Genomic DNA, 24,206 nt, shown 5'->3' on the forward strand with positions numbered 1-24,206 from the left:
GATCGCCGCACCTGAGATACACCCAGTGACCCCCAAACTGCACCGCGATATCTCCGAGCAGATTCCGAGCACCGGACACTGCGATCGTAGGCGGGACTCTTGGGTATAAAAGCAGCCAGGTGGACGGCAGTAAGGCAACAGTCTTTAGGCATTGGATCCACTGGGTGCATCTGATCCGGAGCAGTTGAGTGTCAAGTGTAGAGTTGCAGGAGTCCGTCAACATGAAGATCGCCATCGCATTACTGGCCTGCCTGGGCCTGGCCGCCGCTGCCAGCTTCCACCAGACCCACGAGGTCAAGATCGCCGACAAGGCCTTCCTGATGAAGCAGAAGTTCCTCTTCGAGATTGTCTACCGCGTGGAGGATCCGCTCATGTTCGAGGACCACATCAAGCAGGGCGAGAAATTCTACTTTGAGGAGTCCTACTACACTGTGAGTGGATATAGCACTGGGTGAAGTGTTTCCTCTCCCTAATAACTGATCATTGTGAACCCTTCCAGCACTACGACATGTACATGAAGAAGTTCTTCGAGGCCTACAAGGCCCACGCCCTGCTGCCCAAGGGCGAGTTCTTCGGCGCCCTGGTCATGTCCCACGCCAAGCAGGCCCGCGGTCTGTTCAACTTCTTCTACTACGCCAAGGACTGGGAGACCTTCGCCGCCAACGTGGCATGGGCCCGCATGCACGTGAATGAGGGAATGTTCGTCTACGCCCTGACCATGGCCGTGATCCACCGCAACGACTTCCACGGACTGATGCTGCCCTCGATCTACGAGATCTTCCCGCAGTTCTTCTTCAACAGCAAGTTTGTGTTCGAGGCGGAGAAGTTCGACTACGAGATGTGGATGAAGATGACCATGTACGAGAAGGAGTACATGGATGTGTACTACAAGACCCACGGAAACGACTACACAACCATGTACCGGTCCAGCGACTACACCTACATGAAGGACTTCAAGACCTGGCAGTGGTGGAAGCTGATGGGTCTGGGCGAGCACTGGTACACCGAGGACAAGTTCATCCTGCGCGAGAACATCTACGAGTTCAACCAGGATTCCAAGTGGCTGTCGATGATGAAGGACGTGAAGAAGTTCTACATGCCCGTGGACTACACCCGCGACCTGAATCTCTACAACAAGGAGTCCAAGCTGTCCTACTTCACCGAGGATCTGGGCTGGAACGCCTACTGGTACTTCCTGAACATGGACTACTCCTTCTTCCTGGACGGCAACACCTTCGACCTCAAGAACGACCGTCGCGGCGAGTGGTGGCTCTACAACGTGCACCAGCTGCTCAGCAGGTACTACATGGAGCGCCTGTCGCACGGATTCGGCGAGATCCCCGAGTTCTCCTGGTACCACCAGATCGAGATGGGCTACGACCCCCAGATGATCTACTACAACGGCATCGGCTACAGCTTCCGCAAGAACTACTACGAGATGGAGACCTACGCCAACTACGACATGCTGGACAAGATCACCGGCTTCCTGAAGCGCATCCACAACATCGTCGAGATGGGCTACTACAAGACCGCCGATGGCCACACCATCGATCTGCGCAAGCCCGAGGCCATCGATTTCATCGGCAACATGCTGCAGGGCAACGTGGACGCCATGGACAAGATGTTCTACCAGTTCTGGTACATGCTCGCCCACATGTACTTCGCTGACGCCGACTACCACCAGATGGACGTGTACCCCAACGTGATGCTCAACTTCGAGACCATGATGCGCGACCCCATGTACTACATGTTCTACAAGTCCATCGCCCAGGTGTACTTCCAGTTCATGCACTACCTGCCCAAGTACACCAAGGAGCAGCTCCTGATGCCTGGCGTGACCATGAAGCACGTGGAGGTCAGCGACCTGACCACCTACTTCGACCTGGTTGACTTCGATGTGACCAACATGCTCAACGACAAGATGATCTTCCAGGACGGCAAGTTCGTGTGGGACATGTCGCTGTTCGCCCGTCAGATGCGCCTCAACCACAAGCCCTTCACCTACACCTACACCATCGAGTCCGAGAAGGTCGAGAAGGTGGTCATCCGCGCCTTCCTGGGACCCAAGTTCGACGAGTTCGGCAAGGTCATTTCCCTGGCCGAGAACCGCATGAACTTCATGGAGATCGACGAGTTCTACTACGAGCTGAAGGCCGGCACCAACATGATCACCCGCAAGTCCAGCGAATTCTACTGGACCGTCAAGGACCGCACCACCTACACCGAGCTCTACTACTACACCATGATGGCCTTCGACGGCAAGTACGACTTCCCCCTGGACATCAGCGAGCCCCACTGCGGATTCCCCGACCGCCTCGTCCTGCCCATGGGCTGGCAGAAGGGCATGCCCATGCAGATGTTCTTCATGGTGGTGCCGTACGTGGCCCCCGCCCACGAGCAGTTCTCCACCTTCGACTACACCTACTCCTGCGGCATCGGGTCCGGAGCCCGCTACGTGGACAGCCTGCCCTTCGGCTACCCCTTCGACCGCGAGATCGACGAGTACGAGTTCTTCGTGCCCAACATGTACTTCAAGGACGTGTCCATCTACCACGCCGACACCATGGAGCCCTACTACAAGTACAAGAGCTACTCCAACTACGGCCACTTCGACTACGCCTTCTTCAACGACTACTACACCAAGTACTTCAAGTTCTGAGCGTCGTCGTTGTGTGTGCGACTTCGATTGCGAAATCCGGAAAACGACCACGGAACGATCTACCCATTGAGCGGATGTTTTTAGAGTGTCTGATACCTAGCTAGTAAGGTGTGCAAAAAGTCTAATAAACTTTCGAAAACCAAGTAAAAGTGGCCCTGTTTTCCATATATATGCAAGGATCCTAAAATTTGAAAAAATAGGAACTTCCTAATCGGAAGCAACATACTTTCGAGGGTCAATTATTTCCGGCATTTCTACTTAGACCTCCCAACTGCTTCTGGCTGCCTTCTCATGGATACCCATCCCCTGAGCGGACACGATTGGCTGAACAACAGGCTAATCGCTTCCATCTTGGAAAGCTATCTTTTGCGACCACCCTAAGAGGCCATTAGCTTGTTGTTCAGCCACCTCTACTAACTCCAATCCAACTACCAACCAGGACTTCAAACTGGAACAGCCTAGAAAAAGGCTTGACAGAATGATGTCGTGGTTGAAACGTTGTGCAATGCAGACCCGCCCTCCGCCCTTTGAATTTTAAAATGGGTCTCTTAAGATAGCATCTGGATTTCAAATGGGGCCTCCACGGAGACCAATGAGGTTTTATTTGAGCTTCACGACACTAGACCACTATTGTCAGAGAAACCCACTTCTTCTCACACGATCCCGAACATCTGGGGACCTTCCTACATTTCGCCCTTCGACTCTTAAGATGGACAGATACAATTTGGCACAAAGTTAACGGACGACACCAATCCGTAAAGTCATCGCAAATGTGTGGGGACTCCGGCGGACTCAACTCAAACACATTAGAAGGAGCGCGCCTCTCCTTATAAAATTATTTAAAATAATATTAAAATTTATTGCAAATGTCGGGACGGCGCGAACGCCATTCCCGGCTACCAAAAATTACACGCACGAGTTATTCACATTAGGAATAATCGCAGAGGTCAACTCAGCCGAGGTGCAATGGCCAAGCCTCACTCCGGAGGAACCGCCTTCATGATCACGGTTAACCTCTACGCCAGGTAAGTATGCCTTCCTCCTCTCAGGGGATGGGTTTCCATGAGCTGGTGGCCAGAAGCAGTTGGGAATTATTGTAGTGAGAGTGCGTGAAAGTCTTACCCCCTAAAGTATGCTAGCCCAAATGTTACATCCGCAGTTGGGTTGATTTTTGGAAACTGTGCGTTGATACGTGGTTCTTATCTGCATCCACCCTTACATTATACGTAACCTTTGGATTGTACTGTATGTATCTGTGAAGCGTTGATTGGAACCCCATGGAAATGATTATTAATATATTAACGAGCGAATAATGACAATAAGAATTTTAATTAAAACTAAACAATCTGAGCGGAATATTTATGGTAGTAATAAATGGTTTTGCGGAATTCCATAGGCCGCAAAAAACTAATAATCGAAATAGTTTCGATAGAAACTCGATAGAAAGTTCGATGGTGTGAATGGATGGATCAGCGGGCGACTGGGCCGAAAGTGATTTAATTTATGGCAATTACAAATTGTTATTAGAAATTTGCGGTCAACGAGTGCGCACACGACCGCAGGTGAATTTAAAATCAAATGGGAAAATGGGAAATGGGAAATGAACCAGGCTGAAAAACCAAAAAAGCCGAAGAGCAAAAATTATTGTTGACATAAGCCGCATATTCAGTGTGATGTGCGTGAATTGTTTGCTGTTTGTTTGTTTGTTTGTTTGCGGGCCACTCGCGTCCTTTTGCATTATTCCAGCGCATATTGTGATGCACTGAAGGACTCGCTGCAAATGCATAATTAAACTAGCAAACACGGCCATCAATTTGGCCCTGTGCTCTGTTTTTGATGAGCACTTGACAAAACGCTAATGAAAGTGCCGGAGGAGGAGTGTTTGTGTTTTCGCGGCATTTTAATTAATAAATGTCCATCCAGTTTGGCCGCGTGGTAACCTGGCCAACCGACCGACCAACTTTGCCACATTAGCTGCAATTCAACTTTATCAATAGGCTTCTAATTAACTGGCACACGGGCCAAGTTACACACACACACGCATAGTTCGTCCTGAAGGACCCCTCTACCCACAACACTTTTGCGTCGAGTTTGCTGATCTAGTATTCGGTTTTCATGTTTAATCAGTTCAAACGCGATTCCGCAGTGAAGCTATCTAGTCCCCTGTCGGCTCCTCAGTCATGTATTCCGAGAACATTCCGAGTAGTACACTGAAATAAAAATATGGCACATCAAACAAATGAACTAAATATATAGTGCGTATATAGTACTAAACTGAAGGTTTTCTTGCAGAAGAAGTCACTTGCATTTCGATATGTGAAAATCTCAGGGAATCTCCATCTAACTTGTGCTCGCCAAGGACCAGGGTGGGTGTCGGGAGCACTTGGGGCATCCCCTTGGTGGGCGTCCGAGTGCGTTTCTTCGCAATTATTTGGGCATCATCGGGCTGCACCCGCAGATGGAAACTTTTTGGCCGGCAAACAGCGAAACTTTGCCATCATAATTTCTAGCTGCCGTGTCGTGTCCTTTGTGCCTGGCCAGGTTTCCCGGAGACGGCTTCTGGCCAGGACGGAGGCGAGCGTGGGCAGCATAAGCAGGGATAAGTGCTCCTGAGTGGACAGGACTCATTGTGCCCGGCCTTCATTAGAGCTGACTGAGCGAATAATAAACAAGAAGCAATCGCCTCCTTTTCCTTTGCGGACTTTTGCTTTTTGTTCCGTTCGGGCGGTGTTTAAAAGCATTTCCATGCTAAAACAAAAGGCCATTCAATAGGATTTCGCCTTTATGGGACTGGCTGCCCAAATTCGGCTTAAGTTAGTGCCTCCTCCTGCAGTCGAAGTCCTTGGCCGTCCAGGACATCCGCAGTTGGCCGCCGTATTTACATGCTCGCCCCCCTTCAGTATTTTCTCGGCCAAACGACTTTTCTTCGTTTCCTCTGTTCTCGGTGAAATTCTAAACCTTTTATGGGAATGGGTGGAGATGGTCGTGTGCACAGCCTCGCACAAACGGAGCTTTTAAAATATTCATAGAATGGCTTTAATAACGGCAAATGAGCAAGCCAAACCGCTCCAGTCAGCCCCAAAATGTCATTTTATGCACTGCGACAAAACAACCAACTCCTTTCTCTATAACTTCATCACTAAACTCATCTACTAGGTGTCTACCAGTAATGCCTATGATCTATCCCATTCCCCCATTTTCCCCAGTGTGGAGTGCTCATTTCACTATCCAATTGTCCATCTCTATCGACGGATGGCGTATGGATGGCAGGAGCAAGTAGGCCACAGGTTATGCGGCAAAAAGCTATTTTATTTACCAGGGGGCTCCGCTGAATCCACCGACTCCATTCCATTCCGTTGACTGATTGGCGAGACGGCGCCAGAGCGCAAATACTGGGTGCGGGATCCAGAGACCGGCGACCGGAGACAAACGAGGCGTCCATCTCAAGATGCGCACCCCAATCCCCAGTCCCCGATCCCCAGTTTCCGATGGCGAAAGCCATGCCCTCTATCGAGCGACTCCATCGGCTTGGTATGCAAATCAGGGACGACGTCGCCGGGCAGGAAGTTGATTAAATGACAAAATAAATAGAAAGTGAAGGATAATGTCAACATTCTAAGTGGTTTTCTTTTAAAAAGCTTAACTGACAATGAACCGCAGGGCAGCGGTCGTCCTCCTGCCCTCCCTTCATCTCGCAGAAAGTTGGGGGTCCTGCGACCACGGCATCAAGTTGAATAAATTATTTTTGTGACTGGCGGGCAGGCTGGAATCCGGAATCGGGTGAGGAGGAGGAGGAGGAGGAGGGAGCTGCGGGAGTCCGGTGTTCAGGAGGCAAGTCCTTGAGGTCGCTGCCACAGGAAATTGACTTTGATAGTGCATGAAATTTGATGATAATTTAACATTTTTCAATTTGGGTTTATGGGCCCAAAGCCCACGTGGCGGCTACACTTGAAACAATTGGGAGTGGTCTCGTAGGGTATATTGTAGTAGTATATTGTACATTCATATTTGATGGAATTAATCGATTCTTAATCCTATAATTTCATCGCGAATCATCATTGTTGTTCTTTTCAGTGCTTAGTTTTGACTACTTGATCCAGTTCCTCCGATCTCACCCCCATATGAAGCCACTTCAAGTGCACGGGGATGGTACAAATGGGGGATAAGGGTGCTGGCAGAGCATCCCCGTCGGCGGCTAATGAGCTGCCCTTATTAAATTGAGCGTGCGGAAATGTTGGACATGGCCAAAGTCAAAGTCTCTTATCCTGACAGCGGCAAATTGTTTTGCCCGCACTGACAAATGCCTGGACTGGCTGGCAAGGATCTCTTTGAGCCGTTTTTGTGTCGCCAATTTAATTGAAAGGACTCCCGCTGGGAGCCTCTTTGGCGCTGTTCCTAATTGGTTGCTCCGGATGCAGCAGATCCTTCGTCCTTCGTCCTGCACGCTGTCCGCTCTTCGAGGACAAATGGCGGCGACACGTATGCATCATTAAGTTTCTGGCCAGACGCCCAGTCTGTTGTCCCTGGGTTGATTTAGAACGGAAGGCATTGGCTGGTCAGAAATACGTTATAAAATAGGAAAGTACCTTTTAACAACTCTGTGGGAGAGCTTTAAATAAGAATACAACCACATTATTCACTCCGATTATTGGTGACCTCTTATAGACCCTCTGATAACTCTTATCATCTGGTGAGCAAGCAACTCAAACTCTGCGAGCTTTCTTCAGTGCGCTGGGATCTCATTGCTGACTCAGTTCGTGATTTTGAAATAATGCAAATCGCTAAAGTAATCACTTTGCTGCTGATTTTGTGTATCCCAAAAAGTCAGAGTACCCTGAACCTCAAATTTGACGGATTTTTCAATTTTAATTACGGGCATTTGGAAACTTCCCATGAGAATCATGCAACAAACCAAGAAGAATCCTACGAGGAAACTTCCAGTCAATTGAGTTTTCCAGAAAACTCATCGGAGGATACAGAGCATACAGAGGATCTTCCCATTGAAGAACCTCCCATGGACGTATACGACCAATTCAGTCCCAGAGTTCTGGTCTCAGGAAGTCTCGATCATCCCATCGATACGAGTAAGCTAGCTGTGGATTTGGTTAGGAGCTGGTTGAGCGTATTGGGATTGTTCCAACTCCGGAGAGAGATTCTCCAGGCCAAGCACATGACCACCAAAAAGGGAACTCTCCTCTTTGAGTTGAAGACTGCCCTGCAAGCCATTCAAGTGGTGGAAACACTAAGTCACTCTCCGAAGGAGGGACTTCTCAAGGGTTTAAGTGCCAATCAGACTAAGATACGACTTTTTCAACGATTTTCCAAGGAGCGAATTCGATTAGATAGTAATAAATCTGAAAATGAAGATACATTTATAAATCAGTTTATAAAGTATGGAAATGTCGTTCTGGGGGATTGGGTTGCGCCAGTTTTGATGCTTGTCAAACAAATTATGAGCCATAGACTGAGCTCAACGAAAGCGGTTTACCCACTTGTGTTCATCGTCCTCCGGCTCAATCTCATGCTCATTTCCAACCTCATCCTGGCTGTTCTCTGCTGTGCTGCTCTGTTGTAAACTTTCCCTGCTGCCTCTGCCAAAAGCAGCTTATGGCTAATCCGCATATGGCAAATGATATAATATATACATGAGGCAGGTCCTGGGGAGCCAGAAGGCATCCAGGAGGAGCGGCGGCGGGGTGGTGGGCGTTTCGGTCTAATGGAACTTTCGGGTTGCACAGGACTCTAGACCTGACAAAGCAATTTCCACAGTGACACATTTTCCAGAGGAGATCCACTCGAGTTGCGAGTGCAATTTATTTGCCGCTTGCATGTAAATAAATACAAATACATGTGAGCATAAATAATAAAAACATATTAGTGCACATTTTAATTCGTTTTTATTAAAATGCGCGCAGTCTGTCGAAATGGCAAGGTTTTCCCGGGGAAATGCCAAATGGGAGCTGTCTGTCTGTTTGGTTTGCGGCTTGGCTGCCATTCAGCCTCGTTAGTCGGTTAAGGGGGCTGGAGATGGGCATTAGGGGGTTAATGCGGGTGGGCACGGAGGAGGGGTGTTGGGGTGGTTGGACGCACTTACATCAGTGCACAATTTTTTACATTAATGTGTAAAGTGCTCGGATGCAGATACAAATATACAGATACAAATACAGAACGTGTGCCGTCGAGGGAAATTAAAATAAAAGGCAAACACAAACAAGCAAACTACAGCAAATTCCACTACAACTATATAGAGCTTCAAAATACACAGCTGAGGGCGAAAAAATAGGACCAGTCTTTTGGAAAATGCAGAGATTACTACCACAAGATATGGCTTCTAATGGTGGATCAATCTGGGAGTTACAGGGAAGGTCGGATTAGCTCCGTCTACAATTTATAATAAATACATTAGGAAGCCAAAAGCATCCTTGGGATTATGAACACAGCCTTCTTTAACTACTTCCCTTTATTAAAAACCTACTTCCCTTGACGGTTTCCTGTGCAGCCTTACACGCATGGCACGCACTGTCCCTGGCGGAGAGTCGTTCTGTTTGCGGGACCGACTATCTCGCAGATGGGGAAATGCAATTTCTGACTTCGTGCTGTTCACTTTTCACTTTTCCCACGTCCATGTCCAAAATGTGGGCGATGGATGCATAAAAAGGCGAAACATGAAACATTGGTGCGGAGCCAAGTGAATTGCGGTCTAATGGGCTGTCTTTCCAGCTCGGCGGCGGAGTGCAGAATCGTGTAAGCTTCCGTTGTCGCAGTTTTTCAATTGAAACTCGGTTTGCGAATCAAGAGCCTCACTCTTTAATCAATCGCCTTTTTCCTTTTAATTATCGCACAAAGAACGCTATTTTATCGATGGAGGCAGCTCGCTTTGCTTGACAAGTTTAGCATGAAATGAGTGCGCGACATATTCATAAATTATGCTCCTTTCATTGCCAATTAGGAGGTCCTGGATGCCACGCAGCAGCCGCAGGAGAACCCCAAATGAAGCCAATTAGTTGACGTAATGCTAACGACAATCATGAGGATGGAGCATGCTGATGGAGCTGGAGCTGGAGATGGTGCTGGTGATGGTGGAGCTGGGGAACCGAGCACCAAGTGCAGGTGCTTCTATAAATGGGGAAAGAGGAGCAGACACTTTTTGAACTGCCTGCGAAAGGAAACATTTGAAGCCGAGCCACGACGACGAGGGCACACTGAAAGAAATCTTGAGTTCAATATATGAAATGATACCAATATTCAGCGCCACTGTGCCATTAGCTGTAAGGAGTTCTACTTTCCTTGAGTTCGAAAAGAAAGACACTAGATATTCTGTGTGGTATTTCTCGCAGTGCACTTGAACCCTAGACAGGTGATGGGCGTTTGGGCTTCGAGCAGCTAATTAATACGCGCCGTTGCACTACAGAAAAAAGAGGACGGAATGTGGGAGTGGCGGAGTAGTGGTGGACCCGGACCTGGACCTGGAACCACCAGCTATAGAGACCTGGCTCAAACTGTCAGCTTTGCCATCGCGACCTGTAATGAGCGTTCAGAGTTAATTGGCGTGCAAGAAAAAAGGAGGAAAATGGCCAGGCGGCAGCGGGAAACTTGACAAAATTTTATGCGTCTCAAAGACATTAATTAGGAGTAATTGGTGCGGCCTAATGAGCTTGTTTGTTGGTTGGCCTGGTCTCCAGTTCCGCTGGCTGGGCAATCGGAGGCCTTCACCGCGAGTGGATTCATAACCCTTCAATACTCCACTGGCCTGCGCTGGCAATCAACTCATATTTCATGGCATGTTCAGCTGTCATTAGGCGCGAAAGCTACGAATTGAAACGCGAAAACAATCAAAACTTTTCATAAAAGAAAGCCGGGCAGAAATCGCGGAGCGAAATCGAAACGGGCGACGCACACAATCGTAAATATTTCGATGGCCCCCCTGGCGAATTTGCCGCCCACTCGGGCTGTGTTTTTATGCGATTTCAATCAAGGAACTCGGGGAAGTCGGGGAACTCCGACCGTTTCGATGGGGAAAGGTTGCAACAATTCGAAGCGGCGCCGCCTCAAATGACGCGCGAAATAAAATGAAAATGTAGCCCATTTCCTCCCGGACTAGGAAAACTAAAGTGTAACACTTGAACTGCTGTTTGTGTTTCGATCTGTGTTGTTTTCTTTTGTTTTCCCAGCGATTTCCATATTGAACTCTGACACGCAACATGCAAACGATACTGTATCGATTCTGGATGGGATCCGTAATGAAATGTGCCAACTTTGATGATGTGTCACAAAGCACGATTGAAATCCTAGACGAAAACGACCCCGGCCAACGCCACTTTGATTCATTAAAATATTTCGGTAATGCGATGGATGGATGGATGGTTTGTTGGATGGGAGATTTATGCAATGTTCCTTTGACTGAAAGTTGGCAGGGGGTTCCCGTAATTGAGTTCCCTTGACAACAAAGCGGTTTATATGCCATAAATTGACTTTTATGTCGGCAAACGGGGGTTTCGGGGATTGGTTTCGTTGACGACCCCATACCTGCCTGCATATGCTTAGAATGTGTGGAGCATCCACTGGCGGAATGGGGCAACTCCGATGGAAACAGGTAGTTGATGGAAAGCAGCTTACTTCGAACTAACGAACAGCTCATGGAACAAAGTATTTGATTTATTTAAAAAATAATGAACAAAGAAATTCTTTGATTTACCCTTCATAGATTTGTGTCTGTTTATTAACCATTCTTTTTGTGTCCCGTTTTTGCCTGAAATCTGCATTATTACGTTTAAATTTAGAGCAAATATTTATAAGTCTGACTTTTTGAATAAGTCTCGAAATAATTTAATTTGCCTCCCAGGCTTAGCCTGCAAAATGCCCATTAAATTGCTATTTTCCCCAGCAAAGTTAGCAGGCCTAATGCCCGAAATTAAATTTTAATTTTCCATTTTGGCAAGGGCGGTGCTGCCAGCAGCTATTCTGGTCATTTATTTCTTGGTCGGCGGCTTTTGTTTGTGCGGCGAGTGCTTCTGACGTGGTCGTAATTACAAAAATTCGGTGCGTTTCCTTGAGCGGACTCCGTCACAATGATGACACGCCCAGGACTTCGCAACCGCGGGCTTTTCCCCAGAAAAATCACTGCAAATACGTTTTTGCATGCGAATTTCTCTAGCCCGCGGGCGCTGATGACGACGTGGATGTGGGTGTGGGTGTGGATTTGGCCGTGGCGGAGCGGATGGCCAATGCAGCTAACCATAAATAGCGGTTATCGGAAATGGGGAATCGGACTAAGACCCATTCCCCCCGCCCTCGAATCGTGCAGCACATACAAATGTGGCGCATTTATTTTAATCCTTGGCCAGGAAGAGCGGCCTCGCCGCCCAGGATGCGATGGCCGGGACCACGGGGCGTATTAGTAATCGGAGCGGAGCGGGATATATTCGAGCTGGAGCCAGAAGCGCCTGGGGAGCAACAAAGTTGCGGATTCATAACTCTTTCATTTGGCCATATCTGCACATTTTTTCCATGCTGAGCAGGGCGCCCCATCCGCCATTGGGTATCCTCCGCACCACCCACCGCCCACCTCCCCAGGCCTGGCCTCGTAAAAAAGCGCGCCGAGATTGGCATTTGGCTTTCGTTGCCAATATCCTTCGCGTCCCGCCCCACTTTCCACCCCTTCCGCCCATCCCGGGATCCCCAGTTCTGGGCTTGCTCTTGCCAAGGCATTCATCAAATTCAAGTCATGTTATCGCAGAAAATGAAACAAATTTTTGCAATTTGATTGCTTTTCGTGTTGATGGCGTGAGCGCCACACACAGAGAAAAATTGCAAGGTAACAGAAATATTGTAACATTATTGTAAAAAATAAGTTAAAGATATGACAGTTGATTTATCATATCCATATATTGAAGGACTGCCAGGTATTACACTTTTCCCTGTACTTTGAATGACTAGTTTCTCTGAGTGGAGCAAAGGTCACCGCGAATCTGGGGGCGTGGCAGGGCGGCCCGCCCACCTATTAAATATGCATGCCTATGCGATAGGTCGAGATTTCTGCCGAGTTATGAACTCGCTTCCTGCTTATGCGAAATTTTTCATATTTTTTACGTGCCGCAAGAGCAAATGGAGTGGAGCACGGTCTTCGATTGGTGAATGATATGCGATGTTCCCGGGCCACCTTTATCATTTCTCCGGTCTGTTTTACATGCATGGAACACACGTGGGGAAGCCGAGAACCCGTCCCATCCTTTATCAATGCCGCAGGAGCCAAGCCGTGGTTGTTTTTGTTGTTTATTTCAAAAGTTAATTTCGCACTTTATCATCGACTCGCTCGGCGGCGTATGGGAAATGAAACTTTTCAGCGGAAACGGAAGCTGTACACGTCCCCCGGCTCTCCTCTGGCTCTCCTCCTCCTGCCCGTGGTGCAGCTTCTCGTGGCCAACTTTGGTGTGAATAAAGTAAAACAAATGAAAAGGCTTTCCCCGCTTTTGCGCTGGCGCCTTTCTTTGGCAACAATTGCATTGCGGTAAACAATATTTCTGTTATCTGGGCACCAGGGTGGTGGTATACTTTACAGCTTCGTTTCCGCGCCCATTTTTATTGTTGGCTGAAAGGCAGCCAAGTGTTCAATGCACAACTTTTAGCGCAATTGTTAAAAGAATTAAAAGACAGCTGAAAGAGTCGGGGCGAAACAAAAGCCAGAGATATGATAACAGTCAGAGGACCGAGCACTGAGCATGGAGCACAGGGAACAGAGGAACGAGGTTGGTGGACGGTGGACCGGAAACGGAAGGGAGCTGCCATAGACTCCGGTTAGAGTGGTACATGCGAGAGAAATGTGCCGTGACGCGGCAAATGTAATGGAAAATGGTCACAGGATCTGGAATCCACCTCATCCTGCCCTGCTGGCCAACTATTTTCATGCAGCCCGGCAATGTGTAACGCGCCGTAGAAAACAACGACACCATTCTTGGCTCTGCAGCTATTTATATGTTTATTCTGTTCGAGCCAGGCTATGATTTCTGTGCCAAGTGCGTAAGTGCCAAGGGGCGGGGAGAAAAGCTGGTGGGCTAGGGGTTTTCGGGGGGCTGGCGAAACGGACTAACAAGCGACGTTTATTGCCATAAAAGTTTACGACAAAAACTCATTTCCGTCACCAAAGCAAAGCGATAAATGTGAGGGGAAATCCACAGCGAGTTGCACTGAAAGAAATTGAACAGGTTGTATTGTTATTTCATGTATGGTGAACTCATAAGTTCATAAGTTCGAGTTGTGTCTTAGAATGCGATAGAATTCGCCATTTAAATACTAAAGAATTCGCATGTTAAGAGTTTGATGCCTGATTGAAGGTCCTAGTGACCTTCTTAGCTTTTTTCTCCTTCTGTGTGGCGGCGATTCTGCAATGAATCTATGTACGTGGAGACCCTTGGCTCCCATCTACACATGTCGCAGAAGGCGCATCCGGAACGGAAGTGGAGCACTCAGCGGCAGCGGAAGAGCCACAACTTGAGCCATTTGTCAGCTGGTGGCACTTGGCTGGAGCCCGGTCTGGTATGCAAATGGGGATCGGGATCGGCTCATATAGAAATGCTGAAATAATAATAATAATTCGGTTGACATTAGCCGGCGAAGGCGCTGCCAAGCAATTTAATTATGCAGATAGTCTTGCCGGGAATTACCTGGCCGGCAGCTGGCAAAGCAGCCGGAGCGGGAGCCATTGCTCATTAGTGTCAATCTATTTAGCATAAATTTCAATTAAAGCAATATCCTGCAGCCAGGACACGACGATGAAGCCGACTTAGGGCACATCGCAAGGAAAACACGGCGAGTTTCAGGGAAAGGAAAGGAGTGCGGGCTGGTAGAAAACAAACGATGCGAAGGATGCAAAATTATGGCGCCCGCTGTTGTCATCGCCGCTCCTTTTTTTCTGGCCCCAGTTTTTCACCATGGCGTCTCATATTTCAGGCGAACTCATTAAAATGCAAAATGAGACCAAAGTAAAGTATATTGGAAACTCGCAGAGGAAAGGTTACAGCTCCCAGCTTGAATAGCTCGCAGCACCGAGTGGCAATCATTGACCAAGGCAACCGCCGCTCGGAAATCCCACATCGCAAATCACGGCTAAGAAAAGTACTCTCCGAAAGCCGACAGTTGCAGGGAAAATGAAAATAGGAACGAAATCGGATACTCTGGATACTCTGGCACGCAATATTGAACAATCTATTTAAAAACAAATAAATAACAAATATGTACAAATAAATATAATTCTATTTCCTTAAAAGTATGCAGAGTGAGCTTTTGGATGATGGCAAACTTGTGGAGGCAATAGTAATACCCTCTGGAATGTGGCGGTAATCGTGGTGAGCCATTTAGCCCCAGACAGCGACTCAGACTGGAGTTTCCCGTTATGAGGATGTTGCAATATTTCCGCACAGCTTACGTGCCACAAGCCCGGCCAAGCCACACACAGGCGGACACGCACCGGAGGATTCCGGAGAGGAGCGCTTAGGAGCTGACAGTTTTGTAAATATGTGTGCGGAGGTTCGCCGCCCTGCCCGGAGAAATCCTCCAGGAGGGATGGGAGCAGGGGGAGGGGTAGGAGCAGGTGGAACCCCAACTCCCCAGCAAGCGGAAGGAAACAGTTAATACTTCTGTCTGTTATGCGCTTACTTCCTGTCTCCATTAAAAGTCATTCTTTTGGATAATCCTTTTGGCAACATTATGGCAAGTATTAAAACTTTTTTGCACCAGCCAGGGAGCAACGTCATGCCCCGCCCATGGCCCTGGCTACTACCTAGCCAGCATGGCAAAAGTTTTGCAGATTCTTCTGCTGTTGTGGCCAGGATTTGGATTTGTTGTGCCGTACTGTGTTCTGTGTTCTCTGTTCGGTGAGCTTTGCTGTAGAGTGCGCATTTGGTGTGGGTTTCGGGTTTGCCGGCTCCTTTGGCCAGCTGCGGGGCATTCCTTTCCACTCTGTGCTCATAGGTGGCCCTGTTTTTGCCTCCGCATGATAACCATAAATATTTCGTGTAATAGAAAATGTTGTGCAAGTGCTTTGCTCTGGCCATTTTTTTGCTTACTTCTTGGCTTTGGCTTGATTACGGCCAGCGGATTCCGGGCAAAGTTTAATCGAAAAGGAGCAGAAAGATCGGAAAATTCCGCGCTAATGGCGCAAACCGGGCTACGTATTCAATTCGGAATAGTCGCCCTGCCCAGATGAGCATTTATCATCATCAGCAGCAGCCTGACTCGAGGCACATTGAATATTTGGCTTTTTGCCTACTCCGCAAATGAATATTAACGGTTGGCCGGGACTCACCTTGCTCCGCACTCTGGTTGGGAATTATTCAAATTTCGACAAAAGGTGGCCGGGCTAAAACACGAAACGTGTTCCGCATCCGCAAAATCCTTTGAGCAAACACACGCACAGGGCAAAGGCTAAAATGACACCAGCGGCTATATTGTTGTATGTAGTCCCCAGCCATTAAAAGTACGCTCGGCTGAATGCCGAATGCTCCCTTTATGCAAATCCCCCAAAAGGAGATGGCTGGAAGGCCTTCGCTGTCGTCTGGTTGCCATGAAAAATTGACACCTCATCGCCTTTCAATGGAGCACCTGGAACCGGGAGCGCCGCTCGTGGGTGAAAGACTGCGGCTGATTGAACCGTGTCCGGCTTTAATGGTCTCTGCTCCCCGGGGAGCCAATCGCTGATCCTTCGCCAGCTAAACAATGTGATAGGTGAGTCTTTAAGCTAAACTAAATATTGGAACAAGTGAAATACATTTTCCACTCGGAATTTGTCGCTGAGCACGTCAGCTGACAGAGCTTTCCCAGTCAGCTGATCTCCGATCTCCACTTGTCGCATTCGATCTCCAATGGCCCGAAGAGCTTTCCCAGTTGCCATGGAATCGCCAGCCCGTGTGCTCGCATGAAAAAGAACTGTCCGGAAAAAGCTCAGCCCGCTGGCCACAGATGTTCGGTGGGAATTCCAGAGAAGCAGGCATGTGGCAGCGCATACTTTTGCTCGGCTGCATGTGGAGTGCATTTTTCGTGTGCCGCAGCCGGGGGCAACAAATCAACATTGGTGAGTTGCGGTTAGGAGTAGGAAAAAGCAGCTACCTCCTTTTTTGGGCAACCCGCAGGCGCCTTCTTCTACGACGATGAGCTGGAGCTGGAGAAGGAGTTCATGACAGTGGTCAACGCCATCAATGGACCTGAATCGGAACAGACGGTGCGTTTCTATCCGCTCATAAAGCGCCTGAAGCCCGAGGATGGGAGTGTCACGATGCAAGAACAGGGTGAGTCCACCTATCATCACGCACTCTATTCCAAATCACTCGAACGTATTTTCGCTTTCAGCCTGCGATCTCATAGATAATGGTGTCGCGGCTATTTTCGGACCAAGTTCAAAGGCGGCGAGCGGTAAGAGAGTGCGGGAAAATCTTGTGTAGAACGCGAAAGCAAAATAGAACGCGAGGAAAATTGGGCACATGAAAGTCGCCGAAAACTTTGACGGCATCTCCCAGATTTGTTTGGCAACAGAGCGTACTCGCCATGGGTAAATCATCTGGTTAATGAGCACAATTCCCTCTCTTTGCAGACATTGTGGCCTTGGTGTGCAATAGCACCGGCATTCCGCACATAGAGTTCGACATATCGGACGAGGGCATTCAGGCCGAGAAGCCCAACCACCAACTGACCCTTAACCTGTACCCCGCCCAGGCCATATTGTCCAAGGCCTACGCGGATATTGTGCAGAACTTTGGGTGGCGGAAGTTCACCATTGTCTACGATGCGGACGATGGTAAGTAGGATCCGAGAGCTCTATAAGGCAATTGGTACTAAATCGAACTTTCCACAGACAGGGCAGCAGCTCGACTGCAGGATCTTCTGCAGCTGCGAGAGGTTCACAATGATGTGGTGCGGGTGCGAAAGTTCCAGAAGGACGACGACTTCCGGGTCATGTGGAAGAGCATCCGGGGCGAGCGGCGAGTGGTTTTGGACTGTGAGCCCAGCATGCTGGTGGAGCTCCTGAACTCCTCCACTGAGTTTGGTCTGACTGGACAGTACAATGTGAGTAATCTGTGTGATTCACTTATGGAAACCGCTTGCATTAAGTATAAAACAGCACATATTCCTGACGAACCTGGAAACCTACACCGATCATCTGGAGGAACTCGCGGCGGATAACGAAACCTTTGCCGTGAACATAACTGCTGCTCGTCTTTTGGTCAATCCCGATCCTCCACCGGTAAATGAAGCAGACAAAGCCCTATTCCCTCGGGCACACTAACTCATTTTGGTTTCGCAGTACTCTCTGCCTTACGGATATGTCACCCAAAGGGACAGCATCGTTTACGAAAGCAACGATCCGCCTCGCACCCTCCTCCACGACTTGATACATGATGCACTGCAGCTTTTTGCGCAGTCCTGGCGCAATGCCAGCTTCTTCTACCCGGACAGGATGGCGGTGCCGCGAATAACCTGCGACTTTGCCGCATCCGGAGGTCGCACCTGGGCCATGGGGCGCTATCTGGCACGCCTCATGAAAGGGGTAAGAACTACTTCCCGCATAATCCGAGGAATCGAGCCGTTAATCTGCGAGGTGTGTGTTGCAGACTTCCGGCGTGAACAACACGAACTTCCGGACCAGTATCCTGCAGTTCGACGAGGATGGACAGCGAATAACGTTCAACATCGAGGTCTACGACCCCTTGGATGGCATTGGCATAGCCATCTGGGACCCTCGGGGTCAGATAACTCAACTCAATGTGGACGTCAAGGCGCAGAAGAAGATGATTTACCGGGTGGCCACCAGAATTGGCCCACCATACTTCTCGTACAACGAGACTGCGAGGGAGCTGAATCTCACCGGCAACGCCCTCTATCAAGGATATGCCGTGGACCTTATCGACGCCATTGCCAGACACGCGGGATTTGAGTACGTCTTCGTTCCCGTGGCTGATCAGCAGTACGGAAAACTGGACAAGGAAACCAAGCAGTGGAACGGCATCATTGGCGAGATAATCAATAATGTAAGTGGGAAGGACGAGTGCTCAGGATGTATTATCAACTGTTTTCTTAGGATGCACACATGGGAATCTGCGACCTGACCATCACCCAAGCGCGGAAGACCGCAGTGGACTTCACGGTACCTTTTATGCAGCTGGGTGTCAGTATCCTGGCATACAAAAGTCCGCATGTGGAAAAGACACTCGATGCATACCTGGCACCTTTTGGGGGAGAAGTGTGGATATGGATTCTCATATCGGTGTTCGTGATGACCTTCCTCAAGACCATAGTTGCGAGGATCTCCAAAATGGACTGGGAGAACCCACATCCGTGCAATCGGGATCCCGAGGTACTCGAGAATCAGTGGCACATCCACAACACTGGCTGGTTGACTGTGGCCTCCATCATGACAGCAGGATGCGACATCCTACCGAGAAGTCCACAGGTGAGAGTCCAACATGAGCCTATTACGAATCACTACAACTAGCCTCTCTTTAGGTGCGAATGTTTGAGGCCACCTGGTGGATTTTTGCCATCATCATAGCCAACTCCTATACGGCCAACTTAGCTGCGTTTTTGACCAGCTCCAAAATGGAGGGCAGCATAGCCAACCTGAAGGCTCTGAGTGCCCAGAAGAAGGTCAAGTTTGGCACCATCTACGGCGGGAGTACGTACAATCTCCTGGCGGACTCCAACGAGACCGTCTATCGCCTGGCCTTCAATCTCATGAACAACGACGACCCATCCGCCTACACAAAGGACAATCTGGAAGGCGTCGACCGTGTGCGGAAGAATAGAGGGGACTACATGTTTCTCATGGAGACCACCACCTTGGAGTACCATCGCGAGCAGAGCTGCGACCTGCGCTCCGTGGGCGAAAAGTTCGGGGAGAAGCACTACGCCATTGCTGTTCCCTTCGGGGCTGAGTACAGATCCAACCTGAGTGTGGCCATCCTGAAGCTTAGTGAGCGGGGTGAGCTGTACGATCTCAAGCAAAAGTGGTGGAAGAACCCCAACGCCAGCTGCTTCGAGGAGCCCGATCCCGATGCCACTCCTGACATGACCTTCGAGGAGCTGCGCGGCATATTTTACACGCTCTACGCCGGAATCCTGATTGCCTTTCTCATCGGCATCACGGAGTTTTTGGTCTACGTGCAGCAAGTGGCTTTGGAAGAGAGGGTGAATTGAAATCATCAATCCATAATCGAAGCTGAACATATTGAAACGAGTCGAATATTTTTCACAGCTCACTTTTAAGGACGCCTTCAAGAAGGAGATCCGCTTTGTGCTGTGCGTATGGAACAATAGGAAACCAATCGTGGCCGGCACTCCAATATCCAGTGTGAGAACTACACCGCGAAGATCCTTGGATAAGTCCCTGGACCGCACTCCCAAGACGAGCCGCCGAGTTGTCATCGGGCGTTCATCGGAGGAGATGCGCGAAATGGCCCACGGATCTGGTTCCTCCTCGGGAAGCAACAACGCAGGAAGGGGACAAAAGGAGGCGCGGGTCTAAGCTGTGTATGTTTTTTATATGTTTAACACAGAAAAAGTTATAATACGTTCAATTTATAAAATAACCTGTGTACCGGGGTTACAATTAAATAAATATGTGATTTTTAAACTTGCTTTTAATAGCAAATTTTCGCTCAGTGCCCAATGAACTGCCTGCAATGGGAACTACGCCCATCCACTGAGCCGTAATCAATTTGGAGCTCCTTTAAGCTTGAAATTACTTGGCGGGGGATTCCATTCTGATACCGCGGGCAACACGAGATGTCGATGCAGGAAGTTAGTGCTCGGTTCGGTGGCCAACTGCATTAACCCTTGCCGCTCCTCGTCCTTGGCAGCCGTTCTCAGTTTATTGTTGCCGCAGTTGAGCTGCTGGCGAGGCGAATGGGGCTGTCTCAGCTTGTCAATTGCGTTATTGGACCTTATTGACATTTTATATCCGGCAACTGACGAACACGGACTCGCTCCCCATCGCGAAAATTATTTAAGCAGCTGCAGGCGAGATGAGCGCCGAACGGGACCACCAGCTGGGGAAGGGAGCCAGGACGAAGGACGAAGGACCAAGAAGCCCCTGCTGCGGAGATTGCCGTGTCGTGTTGGGTAGCCTTTGGCCTTTGTTGGTTTGTGTAAAATGAGCAGCAATGACAACGACAGCGACGGTTCCAGCACCAAAAAACAACAACAAGATGTTGCCCGCTGACAACATGGAGTGCCGTGCACTCGCAAAAATTATGTGCAACTTGAGCAATTGGTTTCATATGCTGTATCTATCTTTTACCCTCTATGTAAATGAGCAATTTCAGTTAAACTCGTTAATGGAAGATCCCGAAGCTATGTCTCCATCCTTTTTTAATGCTTTGCCCACTTCATTTTCCCAAGTGTGGGGAGTGCCGCTTGCCGCTAGATCGCATTGCATTCCATTCCACTCCGTGGCAAGTGTCATTTGCTAGCCGTTTGTTTGTCTGCTCCGCAGTTCTGTGTGTTCAATTTTTAATTATTTTGTAGTGAAGTGGCTTCAGCTTCGACTGCCGGGCTACGTGAGCCATTCGAGTAGTTGTCAACTGGAAAGGGCAGCTGGAGGATGAGGATGTGGCCACCAGAACAGAGGTCTCCACAGATCCGCTGAATTTCGCGGGCTTCGGTGGAAAACCAACACACTTGTTGAGCCCGCATTGGGTTTGTGGCATGCGCAGTGGCTCCCTGGTGGTCCAAATCCACCACCGATGGCCAATGGCTGAGTTCGCAGCCACAAAGCGACAGGTTCCACAGCCTCCGAAAGGGGTGGGATGCACCCCAAGGACGAGTCTTATACGGAAGGCGCGGGATGTCATTTGTTAATGCCACGCACGTAAGCAATTTCCGCACGAAAGCGCATTCCTTGAGCCTTTAATGTACTTTTTGATGTTAACAAATTTTTCGAACATTTGTTGTTGACTGAGGGAAAGGGGGAGACGTTCATGAACTGAATCTTAAGTTGCGGTTGAGTTGATCTGCGGTTTTTCGGCATTGGGTATGAGTGATTAGAGTCCCATAAACAAATTAATAAGTGGGTGACATCTGCCATTCCCGTCCCGTCGGTGTCGTCGGATGATCCCGTCCAATCAGGTGGCACATTGCAGCCTGATGCTGCGGTAGACAGAAAGTGGCGCCCAACGAAGTGCAATCAACACCTCGCCACAGTTATAAATTGAGCAATTTTCCACTTGGGAAAATTTATGAGCTGCAGCCGTGGTGTAAATTGTGGCCAGACCGAAGTCGGATTCGCATAAGCTGCCAAGTCCATAGGGCAATCGTTCGACTTCGACCCTTTGCCTCCTGACAGGCAATCCAGGCGGACGGACGAACGGACGGACAGACACACGTGTGGAATTCATGGGCTTCACTGCACTCGGGCACTCACTTTGTGGCCGCAATTTCTTGAGCAAATTGAAATTCTCAATTCTCGTGGTCGTTTCCGTTCGCCCGGAAAGCGGAGGTAGGGGGCTACGACCGCTATTAGCCGGTATAAATCTTGCAGGACTATCAGGGCAATCCCCGTATGCACTCGGTGTCTAACTTGTATGGGAAATTGCCGGCAACATTTTTAATTATCAGATAGCAGGGCAGCAAACGGGGACACGACTCCCGCCAGATATATTGCGGAAATTTACGCGAATTGGCAGAAGAGTTGCCCGTTTTTATAAGCGCCATGTGCGGCTTAAATCTTCTTAAAATGTAGTTTATTGCAACACAACATTGTATGAATACGAATTCCTATGTACTTTAAATGAAAAAGTTGATATTGTGGGTACAAGAAAGTACGTTTATTTATTTTTCTTTTGATTGGTAGACTATTTTTTAGAAATTGAAGGTCTTCCGTCCAGTTTAGAACGGGGTAGTTTGTGGGCCACGATTACCACCCACCTAAGCCCATTGCTGGACTGAGTAGTTGCGGGTCCTGTGAGCAGGACCTGTCTGCAGTTTCCCGTTGCCTTGTTTGCTTACTTGCCTGCCCACAATGCACTTGACTGCCAGCTGGCATCTTGGCATCCGGAAGGTCCTGTTTGGCCTGTTTGTCTTTGCGCAAACTGGACAGCAGTTGTGTGTCTCTGGCCCGTGTTTGGCGGACAAATAGTGCGCAGCTATGCAAATGATGGAATCCCTTCCCTTCGACAACAGGACCTCTGCCACAACGCACTGCTCATAAGCTCAGGCATTTGCCGCAAAGTTCAATTTTCCGCACAATTGAAGGTCTCACATTACTCAGGGCGAAGTTCGCGCACGATCGCTGGCTGCACACATTTAAAAAGGAAAACAACTGCCGAAAAACCATTGCAATTTTTCGTCGGAGGGGCAAAGACAACACCCAAAAGCAAATAATCGCAGGCGAAAGTGGAGTGGAGAGCAAAGAACAAACAGCAGCGAACCGCAAGACGGAAACGGAAACGCGTCACCAGTGTCGAATTCGCACTCGTCCTTGCAGGACCTCCCTCCACCCGCCCGCTCCCGCTGCTGCCACTCCCTTACTCGCTATTAGATATTTATTTCTGCGGATGTTTGCTGTTTCGCTGTCTGTGTGGAAGCGCGCATATTTGCACATGTTTCGCATTTGTATTCCATGCGTTATTGAGCTGAAAATTGATGCACATTACTTACTCTATTGAATTACACATTAGCCCCGACTCAGTCGGCAATGGAAGCTGGAGGAGCACTGGAAAAAATCATGGATTGCTTTGGAATAAGCAAAGCAGATCAGATAGCAGCTGAACAAAAACTTGACATAAGAAACTAAAATAAATTCATAAATACAAAAAGACAATTGCTTAAAATACCTCACATTTGCACAGTTATTTTCTTCTGTGTATATTTGTAGCTGGCGCTGAAGCTCCTGATGCTGAAGCTGCATCTCCGCCGCTCGTTGGCCAATAAATAATTTGAAAATAACAAAATAACAAAGTGAAACAAAGGACATGCCGCCAAAGTGCGCTACAGCAAAATCAACGTCGCCCCAGGCGTTGCAGCCTTCGATAGACATGAACCCTGCTCCGCCCCCCCTTTCCCACGCCCCCTCGCATCTTCCATTGAATTATGCATGTGGGCAAGTATGTGACCACCACCCCCTCCCCTACCCAGCATAGGGACCATAAATTGTACAACTAAATACAATTTATTTCTCGTCGTCGCTGGTGACCCGTGTATTTTATACGTGCCCAACGCACCCTTGAAGCCCCTTTCACCCCTTTCGCCCCTCCACCCATGACCACCATGGTTATTTATGCGCTCCCCCTGCATTTTTCCGCCGCCTGCAGTTGTTTTTCATTCGCTCTCGTACTATGTCTTCGATACAATATTTATGCGGTTTAAAATAGTTTTCCAAATGCTCTGCGATATTTGATTGTGTTTTTAAATCACCCCTTGCAGTCGAATAAAAAGGACTGAGTTTTAATAGGTCATTTCCGGTTCCTTAAGACTGGTACCTTAAGGTGATTCGATTTGCATGTCTGCATTTTTTTCTTCTATTCCTATCGAAGTGGGACTTGCAGTACGGTATGTAAAGGCTTTG

The 24,206-nt window shown here is 48.7% G+C and overlaps 3 protein-coding genes and 1 non-coding gene across 4 annotated transcripts; 3 read left to right on the forward strand and 1 right to left on the reverse strand.

The window, feature by feature from the left end:
- The first annotated feature begins 181 nt into the window (after positions 1-181).
- On the forward strand, positions 182-2,808 carry LOC6617317 (larval serum protein 1 beta chain). The gene is made up of 2 exons (XM_002041607.2): positions 182-431; positions 500-2,808. Exons 1-2 carry the CDS (start codon positions 222-224, stop codon positions 2,657-2,659), a joined length of 2,370 nt encoding a protein of 789 aa, XP_002041643.1. The 5' UTR covers positions 182-221; the 3' UTR covers positions 2,660-2,808.
- Positions 2,809-3,527: 719 nt separating this feature from the next.
- LOC6617318 lies at positions 3,528-3,692 on the reverse strand. The gene has a single exon (XR_048660.2). It is a non-coding gene; the product is annotated as a U1 spliceosomal RNA (small nuclear RNA).
- A 3,704-nt stretch (positions 3,693-7,396) lies between these two features.
- Positions 7,397-9,962, forward strand: LOC116803602. The gene is made up of 2 exons (XM_032727600.1): positions 7,397-7,743; positions 9,609-9,962. The coding sequence occupies exons 1-2, from the start codon at positions 7,431-7,433 to the stop codon at positions 9,665-9,667; spliced, it is 372 nt and encodes a 123-aa protein (XP_032583491.1). The 5' UTR covers positions 7,397-7,430; the 3' UTR covers positions 9,668-9,962.
- Positions 9,963-16,550: 6,588 nt separating this feature from the next.
- Positions 16,551-20,289, forward strand: LOC6617320 (glutamate receptor ionotropic, kainate 3). Its single transcript, XM_002041609.2, has 11 exons — positions 16,551-16,724; positions 16,783-16,938; positions 17,000-17,062; positions 17,241-17,444; positions 17,502-17,713; positions 17,769-17,891; positions 17,952-18,194; positions 18,259-18,675; positions 18,726-19,097; positions 19,151-19,831; positions 19,899-20,289. The coding sequence occupies exons 1-11, from the start codon at positions 16,613-16,615 to the stop codon at positions 20,166-20,168; spliced, it is 2,853 nt and encodes a 950-aa protein (XP_002041645.2). The 5' UTR covers positions 16,551-16,612; the 3' UTR covers positions 20,169-20,289.
- Positions 20,290-24,206: the final 3,917 nt, after the last annotated feature.

Source organism: Drosophila sechellia, chromosome 2L (genome assembly GCF_004382195.2).
Source record: "Drosophila sechellia strain sech25 chromosome 2L, ASM438219v1, whole genome shotgun sequence".
Lineage (NCBI taxonomy): Eukaryota > Metazoa > Arthropoda > Insecta > Diptera > Drosophilidae > Drosophila > Drosophila sechellia.

What these genes read in the sequence shown, in the direction of transcription:
- LOC6617317 (XM_002041607.2), top strand. Translation starts at nt 222, where the DNA reads ATGAAGATCGCCATCGCATTACTGGCCTGCCTGGGCCTGGCCGCCGCT. An exon ending in TTGAGGAGTCCTACTACACT is followed by an intron (nt 432 to 499) that starts GTGAGTGGATAT and finishes GAACCCTTCCAG; the next exon opens with CACTACGACATGTACATGAA.
- LOC116803602 (XM_032727600.1), top strand. Translation starts at nt 7,431, where the DNA reads ATGCAAATCGCTAAAGTAATCACTTTGCTGCTGATTTTGTGTATCCCA. An exon ending in CGATCATCCCATCGATACGA is followed by an intron (nt 7,744 to 9,608) that starts GTAAGCTAGCTG and finishes ATTGCCAATTAG; the next exon opens with GAGGTCCTGGATGCCACGCA.
- LOC6617320 (XM_002041609.2), top strand. Translation starts at nt 16,613, where the DNA reads ATGTTCGGTGGGAATTCCAGAGAAGCAGGCATGTGGCAGCGCATACTT. An exon ending in TGTCACGATGCAAGAACAGG is followed by an intron (nt 16,939 to 16,999) that starts GTGAGTCCACCT and finishes TTTCGCTTTCAG; the next exon opens with CCTGCGATCTCATAGATAAT. An exon ending in TTGGCGAGATAATCAATAAT is followed by an intron (nt 18,676 to 18,725) that starts GTAAGTGGGAAG and finishes CTGTTTTCTTAG; the next exon opens with GATGCACACATGGGAATCTG.